Source organism: Xenopus laevis, chromosome 2L, assembly GCF_017654675.1.
Source record: "Xenopus laevis strain J_2021 chromosome 2L, Xenopus_laevis_v10.1, whole genome shotgun sequence".
NCBI lineage: Eukaryota > Metazoa > Chordata > Amphibia > Anura > Pipidae > Xenopus > Xenopus laevis.
The window spans coordinates 8,183,458-8,198,861 of record NC_054373.1 but is presented as its reverse complement, the minus strand read 5'-3'; the positions used below and the strand labels follow the sequence as shown (position 1 = coordinate 8,198,861).

The following is a 15,404-nucleotide window of genomic DNA, read 5'->3' as shown; positions in this document are numbered from 1 at the left end:
TCAATTTTTGCCACGAGCGACAATTTTTATATGCGCGACTATTTTGTTCAAATGCATTGAACTCAATGGACGTCTGAATAATTTAGAACGTTTTCCAATTTTGACAGGCGACTTTTTTTTTGCAACGGATTTTCACCGCCGAAAATTCACTGCAAATCCATGCCTGGCAAATTTATTCACCCATCACTACTTACAGGTGATGATGTAATACAATGAAATGAGTAAAATTTGCTATTGGTCTAGTAACCCATACCAACCAGTCACCCCCTAGAGTTTAGTGGTCAGCTGTTTGAAACCCAGCATCTGATTTCCAGGGGATACTTGACTAATTTTTTTTTTTTTTTGCTAACTATTTGCCTTTCTGTTGCAATCCAAAATGTAAAAAGCTACATGGTGCCAGGTTACTAATATTTTTATTTAGCTGTATTATTATTGTGTCCTTCTTTGTAAGCCCTATCCTATGTAAATTGCAGTCTGTTATTCACATCACTGCTGAGTATGTGCTTATGAAAAGTGGAACCATCCCAGCCAAATAGCATTTCCACCCGGGAACAAAAAGAAGATTATTTTAGAACCAGGGTCCGACCCTCATGGGCCCCCGCCGGGCCAGACACCCCTCTCCGGATTGTACCCCAAAACTGTTTTCCAGCGCCGCGCAGTGCCAAATGCGCATGTGCACTGAGTGACGCCATTAGCGCATGCGCTCCAGCTTTTAAACATGCGTACCGACTTTTATATACAGGCAATTATACATGCGCGCCAAGTCGGCTCGGCGCGTCACAACAGGGGGTAGGGGCTCGGAGGGGGCCCTGGGCAGCAGCCCTGGTGGGCCCCGGGCCCCCCAGTCCAACCCTGTTTAGAACCTAATAGAAAAAGAACCATTGCATACGAGTCAACATGACCGTAAAAGTGTATTTTAAATAAACTTCCCATGAGTAAAAAAATATAAAAATATACTAAATGGCCAAATGGATGTGAACTCCTTCTAATTATTTGTATTGACTATTTATCATTTTTATTTATAGCTCCCACCCTTCCCAGCTATAGTCAGGTGATCCCACTGGTGTCTAATAAAAGGGCAGCCAAGTTTGGGAGTTTTACTTTGAAAGCAGCAAGTAAGTTGCAGGTAAAACTTAGTCCCTTTGTAAAATGTATAATGAAGCAATTGAATTCTTAATGAATCAGATGAAAATTAAGCGTAGGACTGGCCAGATATGGGATGACTTTGACGTAGTTGGCCAGCTTAAATATATTGTAATATATGGACAAACAATCCTTGTGTTGTTTAAAGGGTATTCTTTATAAGGAATTTTTAGTAGCTTAAAGCACAAAATGTTTTAATGTCCTAAATATAGTGGTAATGGGTGCAGGGGACCTTTTGTATTTGTCTATATGAATTTTGTGGTCACAGCCTTATTGCAACTTAGGTGCACATTTACTTAGGGTCGAATATCAAGGATTAATTAAGGGTTAAATCCTTCGACTTCGAATATCGAAGTCGAAGGATTTAGCGCTATTCGTTTGATCGAAGGAATTATCGTTCGATCGAAGGAATTATCGTTCGATCGAAGGAATAATCATTCAATCGAACGATTAAATCCTTCGAATCGAATGATTCGAAGGATTTTAATCCATCGATCGAACGTTTTACCTTCGATCACAAATTGGCTAGAAAGCCTATGGGGACCTTCCCCATAGGCTAACATTGAGGTTCGGTAGGTTTTAGGTGGCGAAGTAGGGGGTCAAAGTTTTTTTTAAAGAGACAGTACTTCCACTATCGAATGGTCGGATAGTCGAACGATTTTTAGTTCGAATCGTTCGATTCGAAGTCGTAGTCGAAGGTTGAAGTAGCCAATTCGATGGTCGAAGTAGCCAAAAAATACTTCAAAATTCGAAGTATTTTTTATTATATTCCTTCACTCGAGCTAAGTAAATGTGCCCCTTAATGTTTTTAACAATTAGTGGTGAGCACAACTTTCCCTTGATCAGTATAATTTATCATTGCAGACACACGTGCCACTACATAAAGAAAAGAGAATTCTGCAATTCTACAACAGGTATGGGAAGGTTGTAACCTTTTTTCAGTACAATAATTCCCCCATGCAAGAATAAAATCTAGCTCTAGCACTAGCCACAGTTCATTTATACAGTTCCCATCCTTCACTTAGGCTTATACGAGGCATTATTCCTCATGTTCTGAACACACTGCATTCCTTTCCTTTAGTTGAGCTGAAATCTCTGATAGGCTGATTGTTGCTCATCCCATTCTGTTTTCCCACCAGTGGGTCACTTAATAAATACATCACAAGTGGAGTTGTCATTGCACTCACTACAAAGTAGGTCTTATCACATTCTGTCTAATGGGAGTCATATATAGTGCACAAATGGCTTTCTGTTGCAACCCTAATTGTGCATAGAGCATTTTAATACAGGTAGAGAAACCTGCCAAAAAAATACCAATTTCTACTGAAGCAAGCATTAAATATTTCAAATACCATTCAGCTAGACTGATAAAACATACAAGTAAAAAAGCCCAAAGGTTCGTGAGTGAGCCGGAAGCTACTTTTCTACTCTCACTATGTCCCTATTGGTGGTAAGTCCCTTAAACAGTTTTATAGAAAAAGAAATGAACCAGCCCTGAAGCGCAAACACCTCCAATCTTATCTACACTGCACCTGATAATGCCTATCTCCAATGTGCCGTGTCTCAGCCCATGAACATGTGAGTTCAGAGGGCGATAGCTGGTTTGGCAGGTTGGATTTCTATAGGCAAATATGTGTATAACAGTTTCGGGTAGGGTGTTTCCTGACTCAGCACAATAATGCCCCCATGAACAAAGCCAGGCCCATAAGGAATGGGTTTGCTGAGATGGGAAGAATGTGACTACACTGAGGCCTGACCTCAACCCAACTGAACTCGTGTGGGATGAATTGGAACCCTAGGCAAGATTCCTAATATCATTGCCCAACCTCACTAATGCTTTTGTGCCTGGATGGAAGCAACTCCCAGCAACAATGTTCCTACATCTAGTGGAACCTTCCCAGAAGAGATTGGGCAGTTATAGCAGTTAAAGGTAGGGGCAACTTCTTATTAATTGTAGGGACCCGTAGAGTTAATTCCCCTACGATCAGAACCACATGGTGGGAAATCCCCTGATGTGAGCTACAGGGTCTACCTAGAGCTTTGGGAGAGACCGGAGCCTTGTCCCAGTGCAGCATGTCTCGCAGATAACGGAGGGTGTCACAAGGTGTCGCTGCTGCACCTCTTTTGTATATATATATATATACAGTAGGAGATGCCATGTGCTAACAGCCATTATTGCTGCCAGTGTTCCACTTTCACTTTGGATGCAGGATGGAGTGATCGTCCGCTGGGGTGCTGCAGGGCAGACCTCAGGCTATGGAGACACACCATATGGCTGCTATGCCCTGTGTGTGCGTAGGGATAACTAGACCTTGATATTCATGGAAATGGATGCCAAAAACTGGACTGTGTGTGCTCACACTATGGACAGTGCTGGGAGCTCTAGTTCAGCTGCGGATCAAGCAAAAGTGTGCTCGGCTTGGAGCCTTTAAGGATGCTATCACGTGGATGCCTGTTTCAGCTCTGTGTGAGCCCCCTGATGAGTCTGCTTGGGGAGGGTGGAGGAAAAGGATCCAATGTGTCTGTATTGTGATACAGGCTTTTTGTGTGCCTGCCATGTGGGAGCAAGTACCTTGTCCATCGTGAAAGGTATTTGGGCAGTTGCGCTACCTGGGACCAACTGTGCTCTTTTGGGAAAAGGGACTGGGACTCTTTGTCTGCAAAGGAGTAGTGCAGGACTTTGCCTGGCAGGGAATTACCTGGACTGGACTTGCACATGTTCCCCAGGGTTGTGGGTCATGCTATTGAATGCATATTTGTACTGTGAATATTGTTGAATAAGAGTGTGTTGAATGTTTTCCTAATGGGGTCACCTGCAGGTGTATTCCTGGATCCCATTAGTTTGAGGCACTGCCAAGAGAGGAACTTCCCATTACCCTTTCACCTTACAAAGGGGACTCAGGACCTGAGTTGGTAAGACGGTATAACCTTGGCACCAGGGGGGTCGCCAAGAGGGTGCTACATAATCATTGGGGAAAGAGATGTTGGACAGACAGGTGTCTGGATAGTTTTGGCCATATATTGTACATTTGGAAGACTATATATTGGCCTATCCTGGTAACTTTGAGAGATGAAATTCCGGTTCTCTATTCAGAATTTGGCTCTTATAGTGCAGAGATCGCAATTACATTCCTTGAACTAATGACACGTCCACCCCACCATTGACCTGCCTTAAAGCTCTAGAAGGTTAGCATGTGGGACAAGGGAGCAGTGGCATTGAAAAGACACCTCAGGGTAGCCAGAGGCCCAGAAATGCCCCTATATACAGTATAGCTGCAAAAATCGTAATGGTTCAGCACAACAACAAGTTGAATGTAAGAACTCCATTTAATGTAGTGGTTGCGCTGATTAATGGAGCTGGCTCTTAACCCTTCTGATATTCTGAATGGCCCCAGGTTGTTTCTATTAAAGTGAACAATTTAACATAGGCTGGTTTAGGTCAAAAGTTGAACGGACCCAACTTAAAAGAAGAAAACTACAACCACATTAGTAGGACCTGTAAATATCTTCTCAAATTAAAATAGGAAAATACAGTTGCACATACCTCCATCTGAGTATGGATCCAGTCCAAAAAGGAGGTGATCCGAGTATACACTCCAGGTTTATACCTCATGGCGCAGCCAATACCCCAACTTGTAGTTCCCATTAATTTCCAGACTTTGCTTTCTTCACAAGCTAAAGGCCCTCCGCTATCCCCCTACAAGAAAACAGAAGAAAAGTAATGTTGTAGCAAAGCAGTTGATATATTTGATCATCCTGAATCACTGTGATATAAACCAATGTCAGAAGCCGTACTGAATAAGTGTGTGGTCTCAATTGTTTAATCACTCTTAAACTTATTAAACTTTTTGTTTAGTTTGCAGCAACACCTACAACGTTGTGTGGAAGAATACAGAAGACATTTTAGTCGTGGTGAGTTCTGAACTGCCCTTCACTTCTTCATCTGCCAATGTGCCAAGGACCTTCCTACACTTCTACCTTCTGCCTTCCTGAACCTTTTGCTTTTCTGCACCTTCTACCTTCCAGCACCTTCTACCTTCCTGAACCTTTTGCCTTCCGACACCTTCTACACTCCTCTACCTTTTACCTTCTTGCACCTTCTGCTTTCCAGAACCTTTTACCTTCCTGCACTTTCTACATTTCTACACCCTTTGCCTTTTTGCACATTCTACCTTCCTGCACCGTTTGCGTCCCACACCTTCTAATTTCCTGTACCTTCTGCCTTCCTGAACCTGTTGCCTTCCTGCACCTTCTACACTACTGTACCTTTTATATTCCTGAACCTTTTACCTTCCTGCGCCTTCTACATTTCTGCACCTTCTGCCTCTTGCACAATCTTCCTTCCCACATCTTCTGTCCTCCTGCACCTTCTACTTTCTTGCACCTCCTCTCTTTCTGCTGCATTAGTAGATGACATTTTCATATATGACAGATCACCTGCAGTCTGAGCATTTATAGCCATTTGTTGCAGTTATTCTGCTAATTCTAAACAGTTGCACTTACAGACTCATCTGCCCTCATACATATATTAACTCATGCTAAAAAAGCTACAGTGGGAATGGTTCAGAGAGAATAAGATGCAGAACATCTTTAAGCCTCATGTCACAAGGACAAGCTCTGAAGGTGTCAGTGCCTTTGGCTGCAGGACAGAGGGCAAACACCTACTTTTCAACCCATGAATACAGCACTGCCTATGTTCATCAGTCCAGGCTTCAGTAGGGCCAGATGGGCCAGGGGTAGGCAGATTCTAATAAAATGCATTTCACAATTTACAGCTCACACAGAAATTGCCATGGGTTTTTTTTTATTTACACACAATGGAATTTTTTTTGCACAATTACCTACCCTGTAATTTGTGTGATCCATCAATGCAAAAGCTTTAATGGCCATGTTGGTAAATCTCAGTTGGGTCTCAATTTATTTCATATTCAATGTGAGTGGAAACAGAGCCATTTCAGCCAGGTGGCACATTGGCCTGTTATATTTTAGGTGCAAATCATTTGCGATTCTAGGCACAACACATCCCTGAGTATCAATACCCATAATGCATTTATGGCATGCCACAGTGGCACCCAGCCAATGAAAGAATGTCTCTAACAGCCACATTTCATCTGCCAGTTGTTATTCATTGTCCGGCCCTATTTATGGCAGAAGATACAGTACCTGGCAGGTGTCAATTCCTCCCTCTAGGAACCCCGCGCAGACCATAGAGGGCTTAATGACACCTCCGTATATATACTTTGTGTTGCAGACTCTGTTGGAGATCAGCGGGACCCCGGCATAATCCATGGTCTGAGAGGTGTCACCTATGCAAACATCAAATGGTAAAGAAAATTAATACCAAGGAGCCAATTATTATAGGACCACTCTTTAGTGCCATCCATGGTCAAGATCGGGCAGTGAGGTGGTTCCATCATGGTACTCAATACTAGATTGTTGTAGGATGAAGAAACATAGGGAAGGAAGTAATGTCATATGGATGCAGTTTATGAATGAATGTACAACAGCCCTGCAAGAGCACAACCTGCACTGTATACAATGCAGAAATATCATTTATTGTACAGGTAAGGGATCCATTATCCGGAAACCCGTTATCCTAAAAGCTCCAAATTATGAAAAGGCTGTCTCCCATAGACTTCATTATAATCAAATAATCCAAATTTTAAAAAATGATTCCCTTTTTCTGTGTAATAATAAAACAGTAGCTTGTACTTGATCCAAACTAAGATATAATTGGAAGCAAAACCAGCCTATTGGGTTTATTTAATATTTACATGATTTTCTAGTAGACTTAAGGTATGAAGATCCCAATTACAGATCTGTTATCCCAGGTCCTGAGTATTCTGGATAACAGGCCCCATACCTGTACAGCACTATTGAATATGTTGGTGATTTCTAATAGAATACTGCATTTATATTATATCAATTTAAGTTCCAAGTTACTGAGCCATTTATTTAACCATCAGAGGTCTCTCCGGCCGCAGACGAGCTGCACAGAAACAATCCCACACTCTGTGTATTTTTTTCTTTTTTATGAACAGCGAAACCCTTTGACCATCTTGCAAACTTCGCCTCCCGCTGCACAGCCATCTCTCTTCTGAATCCATAATAATACAGTCATTTCCATGGCAACTGCCGGAGATGCGATGAATTCAGAAGCGAGCCAACGTTAAGCAGCAGCCGGAGCCGCATCTTAATAGTTCATTTAAATACGTTCCACAAAGGCAGAGTCTACAGAGCCAGCATGTCAATTAACAATGGCAGAGAGAGCCGGGGTGGAGGGATTCAAGAGAAATCGCAGCATCGATGATTGATGAGATGGGGTTCAAAAATCTAAAGGAAATGCAATTTACTACTAGGGAAAATCAAACCCATATAAAAAGTAGCTTTATTTACCTGATCCCGCCTTAAATGGGCAGTAAAGGCAACGGCGCTGGCATTTAGACTGCTGCACAACTGCCAGCGAGAAGCAATGATAATCAAAAGTAATAATAATAATAATAGTGCTGGGGTTCCAAACATCTATAAATAGCCATGAATCAGTAAGGCTCATTTATGGACACAATGCATTAAGCAAAGGCAAAATAATACAGAGCAAACTGTCATGTTTTTTTTACCCACAATGCAACATCATGTGGTGTCATTAATGTCAGTATTAACGTCACGAGGATCAGGTACAGGTTTCAGAAGATGGACCTGCACAGGACTCTACTTGAAGGCCTTTAAATAATCTTTTAGTATGATGTAGAGAGGGATACTCTGAGACAATTTGCAATTGGTTTTCATTTTTTATTATTTGTGGCTTTTGAGTTATTTAGCTTTTTATTCAGCAGCTCTCCCGTTTTCCATTTCAGCAATCCGGTTCCTAGGATCCAATTTATCCTAGCAACCATGCACTGATTTAAACAAGAGACTGGAATATGAATAAGGAGAGGCCTGAATAGAAAGGTGAGTTATAAAAAGTAGCAATAACAATACATTTGTAGCCTTACAGGCATTTGTTTTTAGATGGGGTCAGTGACCCCCATTTGAGAAGCGTCAGAAGAAAAAGGCAAATAATTTAAAAAAAAAAACTATAACAAAAAATTTAAGGACAACTGAAAAGTTTCTTAAAATTATCCATTCTATAACTTAAAGGTGAAGCACCCCATTTGAAGCTGCTATTAGAAGGGTCAGCACCATGTTTAGGAAAGCCAAACTGTCAGCTTATATTGACTTATTTGGGTCAGGACCCAGTGGCATAACTATAGAGAAAGCAAACCCCGCAGCCGCAGGGGGCCCGAGGAACAGGGGGACCTGGACAGTGGGGTCTGCAAACCCCCTCCTCCCCAGCCACTCTCTCTTACCGGCAAGGAATAGGGAAGCAAGTTGGGCAGGAGTGGGTGGAGTCGGTGGGAATAGGCGGAGTCGGATGGGCACGGGTGGAGCAGAGGTGGGACGTGGGCGGGAGAATGGGGATTGAAGTCCCTCTGAAGATTTTTTTTGCAGGGAGGCCCGGAACACTCTAGTTATGCCACTGTCAGGATCATATATATAATTACAGTAAAATAAACCATTATGTGATAGCAGGAGATATTTCTGTATAATACACAAAAGCCATGAATATCTTGTAAATTATATCCTTATAAACGGTGAGTTCTGATGTCATCAGTTATAAACGGTGAGTTCTGATGTCATTTCTGCCACATGACTCACTGAAACTTGTGTATTATAATAAATAAAGTACCCCCAGTTGCAAAATATGAGGATATTAGAAGTTACCTCGGAGTTCCATGACCTGTATAATAACACTCGGCCTTCGGCCTCGTACTTTTATATGGTCATGAAACTCCTCGGTGACTTATAATATCCTTATATTTTAAAAGAGGGGGTACTTTATTCACTATATATATCACTGAGCAGTGGGCTCCATTCACAGATAATAAATAATCATTCTTACCTCCTTCCTCTGTCGCTCCCCAGCCCGATATCCAACAGATTTTACCCTCTGGAAAATCCTCTCCGTAGTTTGGCAGACAGATTGGCTGGATGGAGCCTGATAATGAGATAAACACATATTTATTGAGGAGCATCTGCAGCTAAACCCACATTTATGGAACATGGTAAATAATTCATTCTCTGCTTGATTCAGCAATGTATCATTCATATACATTTGTATTAGCCATGAATCGCCATGTTTGGCCAAGTGACGTTGTTTTAATTAAACAAAACAACACTCCTCATTTGCATATGTAAATTTAGACATCTGGGTAGGAGCTGCCATATCGTTTCCCTTAGACAGGACAGTATCAAGGTAGATCTTATTGTTCAGCAAGAACATTTCTTCTCTGTCTGTTTGCAATAGGTTGGTGCTCTAAAAATTAGGGATGCACCGAATCCACTATTTTGGATTCGGCCAAACCCCCGAATCCTTTGCGAAAGATTCGGCCGAATACCAAACCGAATCCGAACCCTAATTTGCATATGCAAATTAGGGGTGGGAAGGGGGAAACATTTTTTACTTCCTTGTTTTCTGACAAAAAGTCACACGATTTCTCTCCCCGCGCCTAATTTGCATATGCAAATTAGGGTTTCGGATTCGGTTCGGCCTGGCAGAAGGATTCGGCCGAATCCGAATCCTGCTGAAAAAGGCCGAATCCCGAACCGAATCTTGGATTCGGTGCATCCCTACTAAAAATACATGTTAATAATAATAATAATAATCCATAAAGGCTGTAAAATCTATTTGCAACCACAAGGGGTGCTGATGCTTTTTCTCTATAAAGAGACCATTAGACTTTTATTATGGTTGAAGATAAGTAACTTAATAGCTCCCATTTAAAAAGCTGCATTTTTTTTTTACTTATGACCCCTTACCAAAAATTTAACATTTTCGATCGAAAAAAATAAAGCACATCAAAGACAATATACAGTAAGAAATGAGTTCCAGCAATGTGCTGCATTAGCGTTTACCGGCCACTAGATGGCACTGTTGCAACACAGCAGGCAGCAGCCACAATGGGTTAACTCTAATGACTGCATGATATACTCCCTGCCTGATCGTTTTAAGCAATTCCAGTTGTATCAGTGAATGTCTTTTAAACCCTCCTTTCTCCGAACCCCCGTGAGAACTCCAGAGAAATGGATATCTCTGTGCAAGCTGATAGACTAAGTCCCATTAAAAGTAATGAAGTCTGACACAAGCTGGGCTTGTCAATTTCATGCTGCATAGAGGCACATATATTTGTATAATGTCAAGCTGTTTCAATTGTTCCCCTTCCTTTAGACTGTAAGCTCTTGGGATCAGAGCCCTCTAATCCTCCCATTTTTAGTAAGTGCCATTGGCACAGTATTGCTGTCTATCTCATGGCGAAGAAGAGGAGGAGGAGAATTTTGTTATTTGCCAAGCAACTTGACTTAACATTCTAATGGTCCAATTGGCTGCAGATTGATCCAGTCCTAAATGTATTCAAATACAATGATCAGCTGTAAATCCAATATCCAATTGCATTTACCTACTAATATCACCTACTACTAAACAGCACTAAATTCAGTTACACACAGAGTGTGTCCTCCTCCTGACCTGACCTCTACAGCCTGTTTTGTAAACACATGCACTTGCATTTATACTGAATTACTTATGAGACAGGGGCCCAGGGAAGTGCATTGTAAGTAGCACTTCCATTATACTTAAATATACTTTGATTTAGCCTTAGGAGTGCTTCCACAACCCCCCAATTTTGTACATTGTATTAGCCTGAAGCTGTGGCTTAGCTTCATGTGGTTTTTAATAGCACCCCATACCCACCCCTATATACTAATGGTGGTCCTATGCTTTTAAATATGGGCGTTGGTTTGGGCAATCTCTCTCTCTTAAAAGCCTTAACTGGCGGGGGAGGATCTAGGCTCCAGATTGAAACCAATGTTCCACAAACACTGAATACAGGTAATGCTATTATGCAGAGAATTGTCTTTTTATATTATGACCTGAGAATAAACAAGTTAGGGACCGCCATATGGGGTTTACCTTGACATGGTATGGTGGCTTTTCAACTTTATGATCATAACTTTGTAACTAAAAAACCCCTGTTTTTGTAAACACATGAATTTGCATTTATACTGAATTACTTATGAGACAGGGGCCCAGGGAAGTGCATTGTAAGTAGCACTTCCCTTATACTTAAATATACTTTGATTTAGCCTTAGGAGTGCTTCCACAACCCCCCAATTTTGACCTCTACAGCCTGCCATAGACAACCACCCATCTTTCCCTCTCACTGACCACCCCACCTGACTTTAAAGGGCAAGTTAACCCAACCACATGTTTCTCTTAAAGGGATACTGTCATGGGGGGAAAAAAAATTTCAAAATGAATCGGTTAATAGTGCTGCTCCAGCAGAATTCTGCACTGAAATCCGTTTCTCAAAAGAGCAAACAGATTTTTTTATATTCAATTTTGAAATCTGACATGGGGCTAGACATATTGTCAATTTCCCAGCTGCCCCCAAGTCATGTGACTTGTGCTCTGATAAACTTCAATCACTCTTTACTGCTGTACTGCAAGTTGGAGTGATATCACCCCCTCCCTTTCCCTCCCCAGCAGCCAAACAAAAGAACAATGGGAAGGTAACCAGATAGCAGCTCCCTAACACAAGATAACAGCTGCCTGGTAGATCTAAGAACAACACTCAATAGTAAAAACCCATGTCTCACAGAGACACATTCAGTTACATTGAGAAGGAAAAACAGCAGCCTGCCAGAAAGCATTTCCCTTCTAAAGTGCAGGCACAAGTCACATGACATGGGGCAGCTGGGAAATTGACAAAATGTCTAGCACCATGTAAGATTTCAAAATTGAATATAAAAAAATCTGTTTGCTCTTATGAGAAATGGATTTCAGTGCAGAATTCTGCTGGAGCAGCACTATTAACTGATTCATTTTGAAAAAAAATGTTTTTCCCATGACAGTATCCCTTTAACTTAACCCACCCCCCACCCCGCACCTCATTCTCCTGAATTGCAAAATTCTTTAAGCATAAGGTAAAGGCAACTCTGACATCTGCCCTGTGTAACCATTGGCATGGAATAGAGCTGACCATAAACTTAGATGTTACAGCCCTGGTACGATGTTCTTTAGAGGCAACAATCTTTGCTACTCCTGCACTCCTGATATCAAGCTATAATGGCTGTTTCCTGCACTGCAATTCTTGAAGTAGGAATATCAACACTAGTTGCAAACAGGGTTCCAGCTGAGTATGCCTTCTTAGAGATACCGGGACCAGGCCCTTCCAGTGTTAATCTGCTGCAGGGATCTTACCGTTGAATGTGAATGGGCGTGCCAGTTTGATAAGGGCAATGTCATTAGCCATGGTGCTGGATTTGTATTTGCTGTGGTATATGATCTTCTGCACCGGCACTGCACTGTGAGACGGATCTAGAGCTTGATTCACCTGCCCCACCTGTACGCTCCACCATTCAGGGAAAAGCAGGCTGTGGGCAGAAATGTCAGGCGTTAGCCCCCAGCATAGATTTGTCAGTATCCACAGTTTAATCTTAAACAGTTTAATGGCAGTTGCCATCGTGCCCGTTTTGGAAGAATGGTGCCACCTACTGAAGGGAGGCATCATGGACAGAAGGTTTAGTGAACCATAGCCAGTAAGTGGTAGTTTGAATTTTCCATTGTCAGTAGCAATTAAATACCATGTCTAGTAGATTACATGCCAAGAGACTGGCGAATTGCTAATGTGGTGCCACTATTCAAGAAAGGATCCCATTCAAAACTGTAGGCCTGTTAGTCAGAGGTGGGAAACCTTCTCGAAGGGGTATTAAAGGAGAACTAAACCCTTACCAATAAGAAAAGCCCCGTCAACTACCAAAGATAGTCCCCCCTCCCTGCTTCCTACCTAAATAGTGGATTATTTCAGAAAGTGCCCCTGGACAGTATGCTCACTTATTTATGCAGAGTATCGAAGTGGAGCTCATGGACGCCATCTTCTGGATCTTTGGATCCTCTTCCTTTCCTTCGGCAGTTTTCGGAGCTCATGGGCTTTATCTTCCAGGTCTTTGGTCTTCTTCAGATCTTCATTCTTTCCCTTCTGCAATTTTTGGAACTTTTGGTATGAATACCAGACTGCTCCAACTATGCATGCACTAAATACGGCGTTACCTTACCAAAGAAGAACAAAGACCCGTAAAATGTCGCCCATGACTTCCGCTGCGCTACTCTGCATAAATAAGTGAGCATGCTGTCCAGGGGCACTTTCTGAAATAATGCACTATACGGATAGGAAGCAGGGAGGGGGGACTATCTGTAGTAATAGATGGGGCTTTTCTTATTGGGGGGGTTTGTTCTCCTTTAAGGAATAAGATAATTTACTTAATTCAAATTATAAAACTATAAGTCTGTGCCAGCATGGTTTTATTCGTAATAGATCTTGCCAGACAAATTCAATTTATTTTTATGAGGTGAATTGAAACTTGACTCTGGGATGGCAGTGGATGTGATCTACTTAGACTTTGCTAAAGCATTTGATACAGTGCCACACAGAAGGTTACTGGTTAAATGAAGGAATGTTGACCTGGAACATAGTATTTGTACCTGGATAGAGAACTGGCTAAAAGATAGACTACAAAGAGTGGTGGTAAATGGAACATTTTCTAATTGGACCAGTGTTGTTAGTGGAGTACCGCAGGGCTCTGTACTTGGTCCCTTGCTTTTCAACTTGTTTATTAATGACCTGGAGGTGGGCATTGAAAGTACTGTTTCTATTTTTGCAGATAATACTAAATTGTGCAGAACTATAGGTTCCATGCAAGATTAGGCTATTAGTATAGATATCGGTATATATAGTTTATGTGAGTGTATGGAGGGGTTTGTGTGCTGGGTTTCATTTTGAGGGGTTGAACTTGATGGTCTTGTTTCAACCCAACGTAACTATGTAACTGTGCAAAATGCTCAGTAGATGACCTTAGTACTATCTTCTGTAGATCATCAGCACCATGCTCAATAGTTTGTGAGCATCATACTCAGTTGTTTGAGTATACAATGCTTAATTGTTTAAGTATACTCAGTGGTTAGTTCATTAAGATCAGTTGGAGTACATTATGCTCAGTAGACATGGTACATCCCTAAGGACTAATTAGAAGACAAAGTGCAATAATTAACAAGTCCAACCATAGCAACAGTGAGACCCATTGGACCGACTTGGTGGAAGATTAAAGGACTCATACTCGTAAACACAGTGGGCAGCTGTTACAATCCATTGCTGTGTAATGAGGGACCCTCCGCACAGATGCACGCCCTGGAAGATGAGACTGGCCTGCCACGGCCATTGCCCTTCAGCAGACACATTGCCACCCACGATACGTGTGGAAGATGTGTAACTTGGCCTAAGGCCGCACACTACAAAGACAAAAAGAGCAGTTACAAAGAGTATCCAGAGGGGGTGCTATGTAGTCAACAACCTTTATTGCATCAATGCCAGCATTAGTACTTACCAACACACTTTAGAGTGGTGACATTTCCAGAGGAACAATGTTCCCTAATAAAGGGAAACCAAAAAATTATTGTGTTACACAAATAACATGAATGGAATTATGGGTCAGTTTTTGTCATCTATATCTCTCTGTAAAGGCCCTATATACTGTTTAGAGCACTCTGGTTCACTGTCGTCATCAAGCAGTAAACTAGACTCAAGGGCTACTCTACACTTGTGAGCCAATCGTTTGACACAAGGGCTGGATTTGCAATTGTGACCAATCATATGGGTGGATTTAGAGACTGGGTCTTATAAATAATATCGCTGAATGGAACAGAATGAATGGAATGGGATTATTGGGGGTTTGGCAAAACCCAAAAAAATCCTGATTTTCCAATTTGGCAAGTTGGACACTCATTACAGTGTTTACTCAAAACTTTGCTTATTGTCCCAGAAGGATATAAGATGGATATAGGAGCAGATGCCTTCAAATTGTCTCAAGCCAAGACACCGCAATTTGGATCATTGCTCATCCTACTAGGACTAGTACTTCTTTATACTCTGATAAATTCTGGTACAGAAGAGTCCTTTGTCAGCAAAAAGAACCCAAGAAGGTGCTTGACCCCCAACAATATCTTCCCAAATAAGTTATGAATACAGCCCATTCTTTAAAACTGTATCCTTCTTTGTCCCCTAGGTCTTCTCAACTCTACTCTGCAAGCCTTACGAATATCTTAAGAGACTTGTTTTTTGCTCTATGCATATAGGGGGTGCAGAGATGTCAAGTTCCTCATCCACCAACAA

General features: G+C 41.7%; 1 protein-coding gene across 1 annotated transcript in view; it reads right to left on the bottom strand.

The window, feature by feature from the left end:
- Nucleotides 1-15,404, bottom strand: part of tmprss3.L (transmembrane serine protease 3 L homeolog) — a 56,726-nt gene that overhangs the window by 2,074 nt on the left and 39,248 nt on the right. Inside the window, exons 7-12 of the mRNA XM_018245869.2 lie at nucleotides 14,620-14,663; nucleotides 14,353-14,524; nucleotides 12,440-12,612; nucleotides 9,083-9,178; nucleotides 6,307-6,449; nucleotides 4,688-4,840 (exon numbers count right to left, since the gene is read on the bottom strand). Coding sequence (XP_018101358.1) covers nucleotides 4,688-4,840; nucleotides 6,307-6,449; nucleotides 9,083-9,178; nucleotides 12,440-12,612; nucleotides 14,353-14,524; nucleotides 14,620-14,663 — 781 coding nt within the window. The remainder of the gene's footprint in view (nucleotides 1-4,687; nucleotides 4,841-6,306; nucleotides 6,450-9,082; nucleotides 9,179-12,439; nucleotides 12,613-14,352; nucleotides 14,525-14,619; nucleotides 14,664-15,404) is intronic.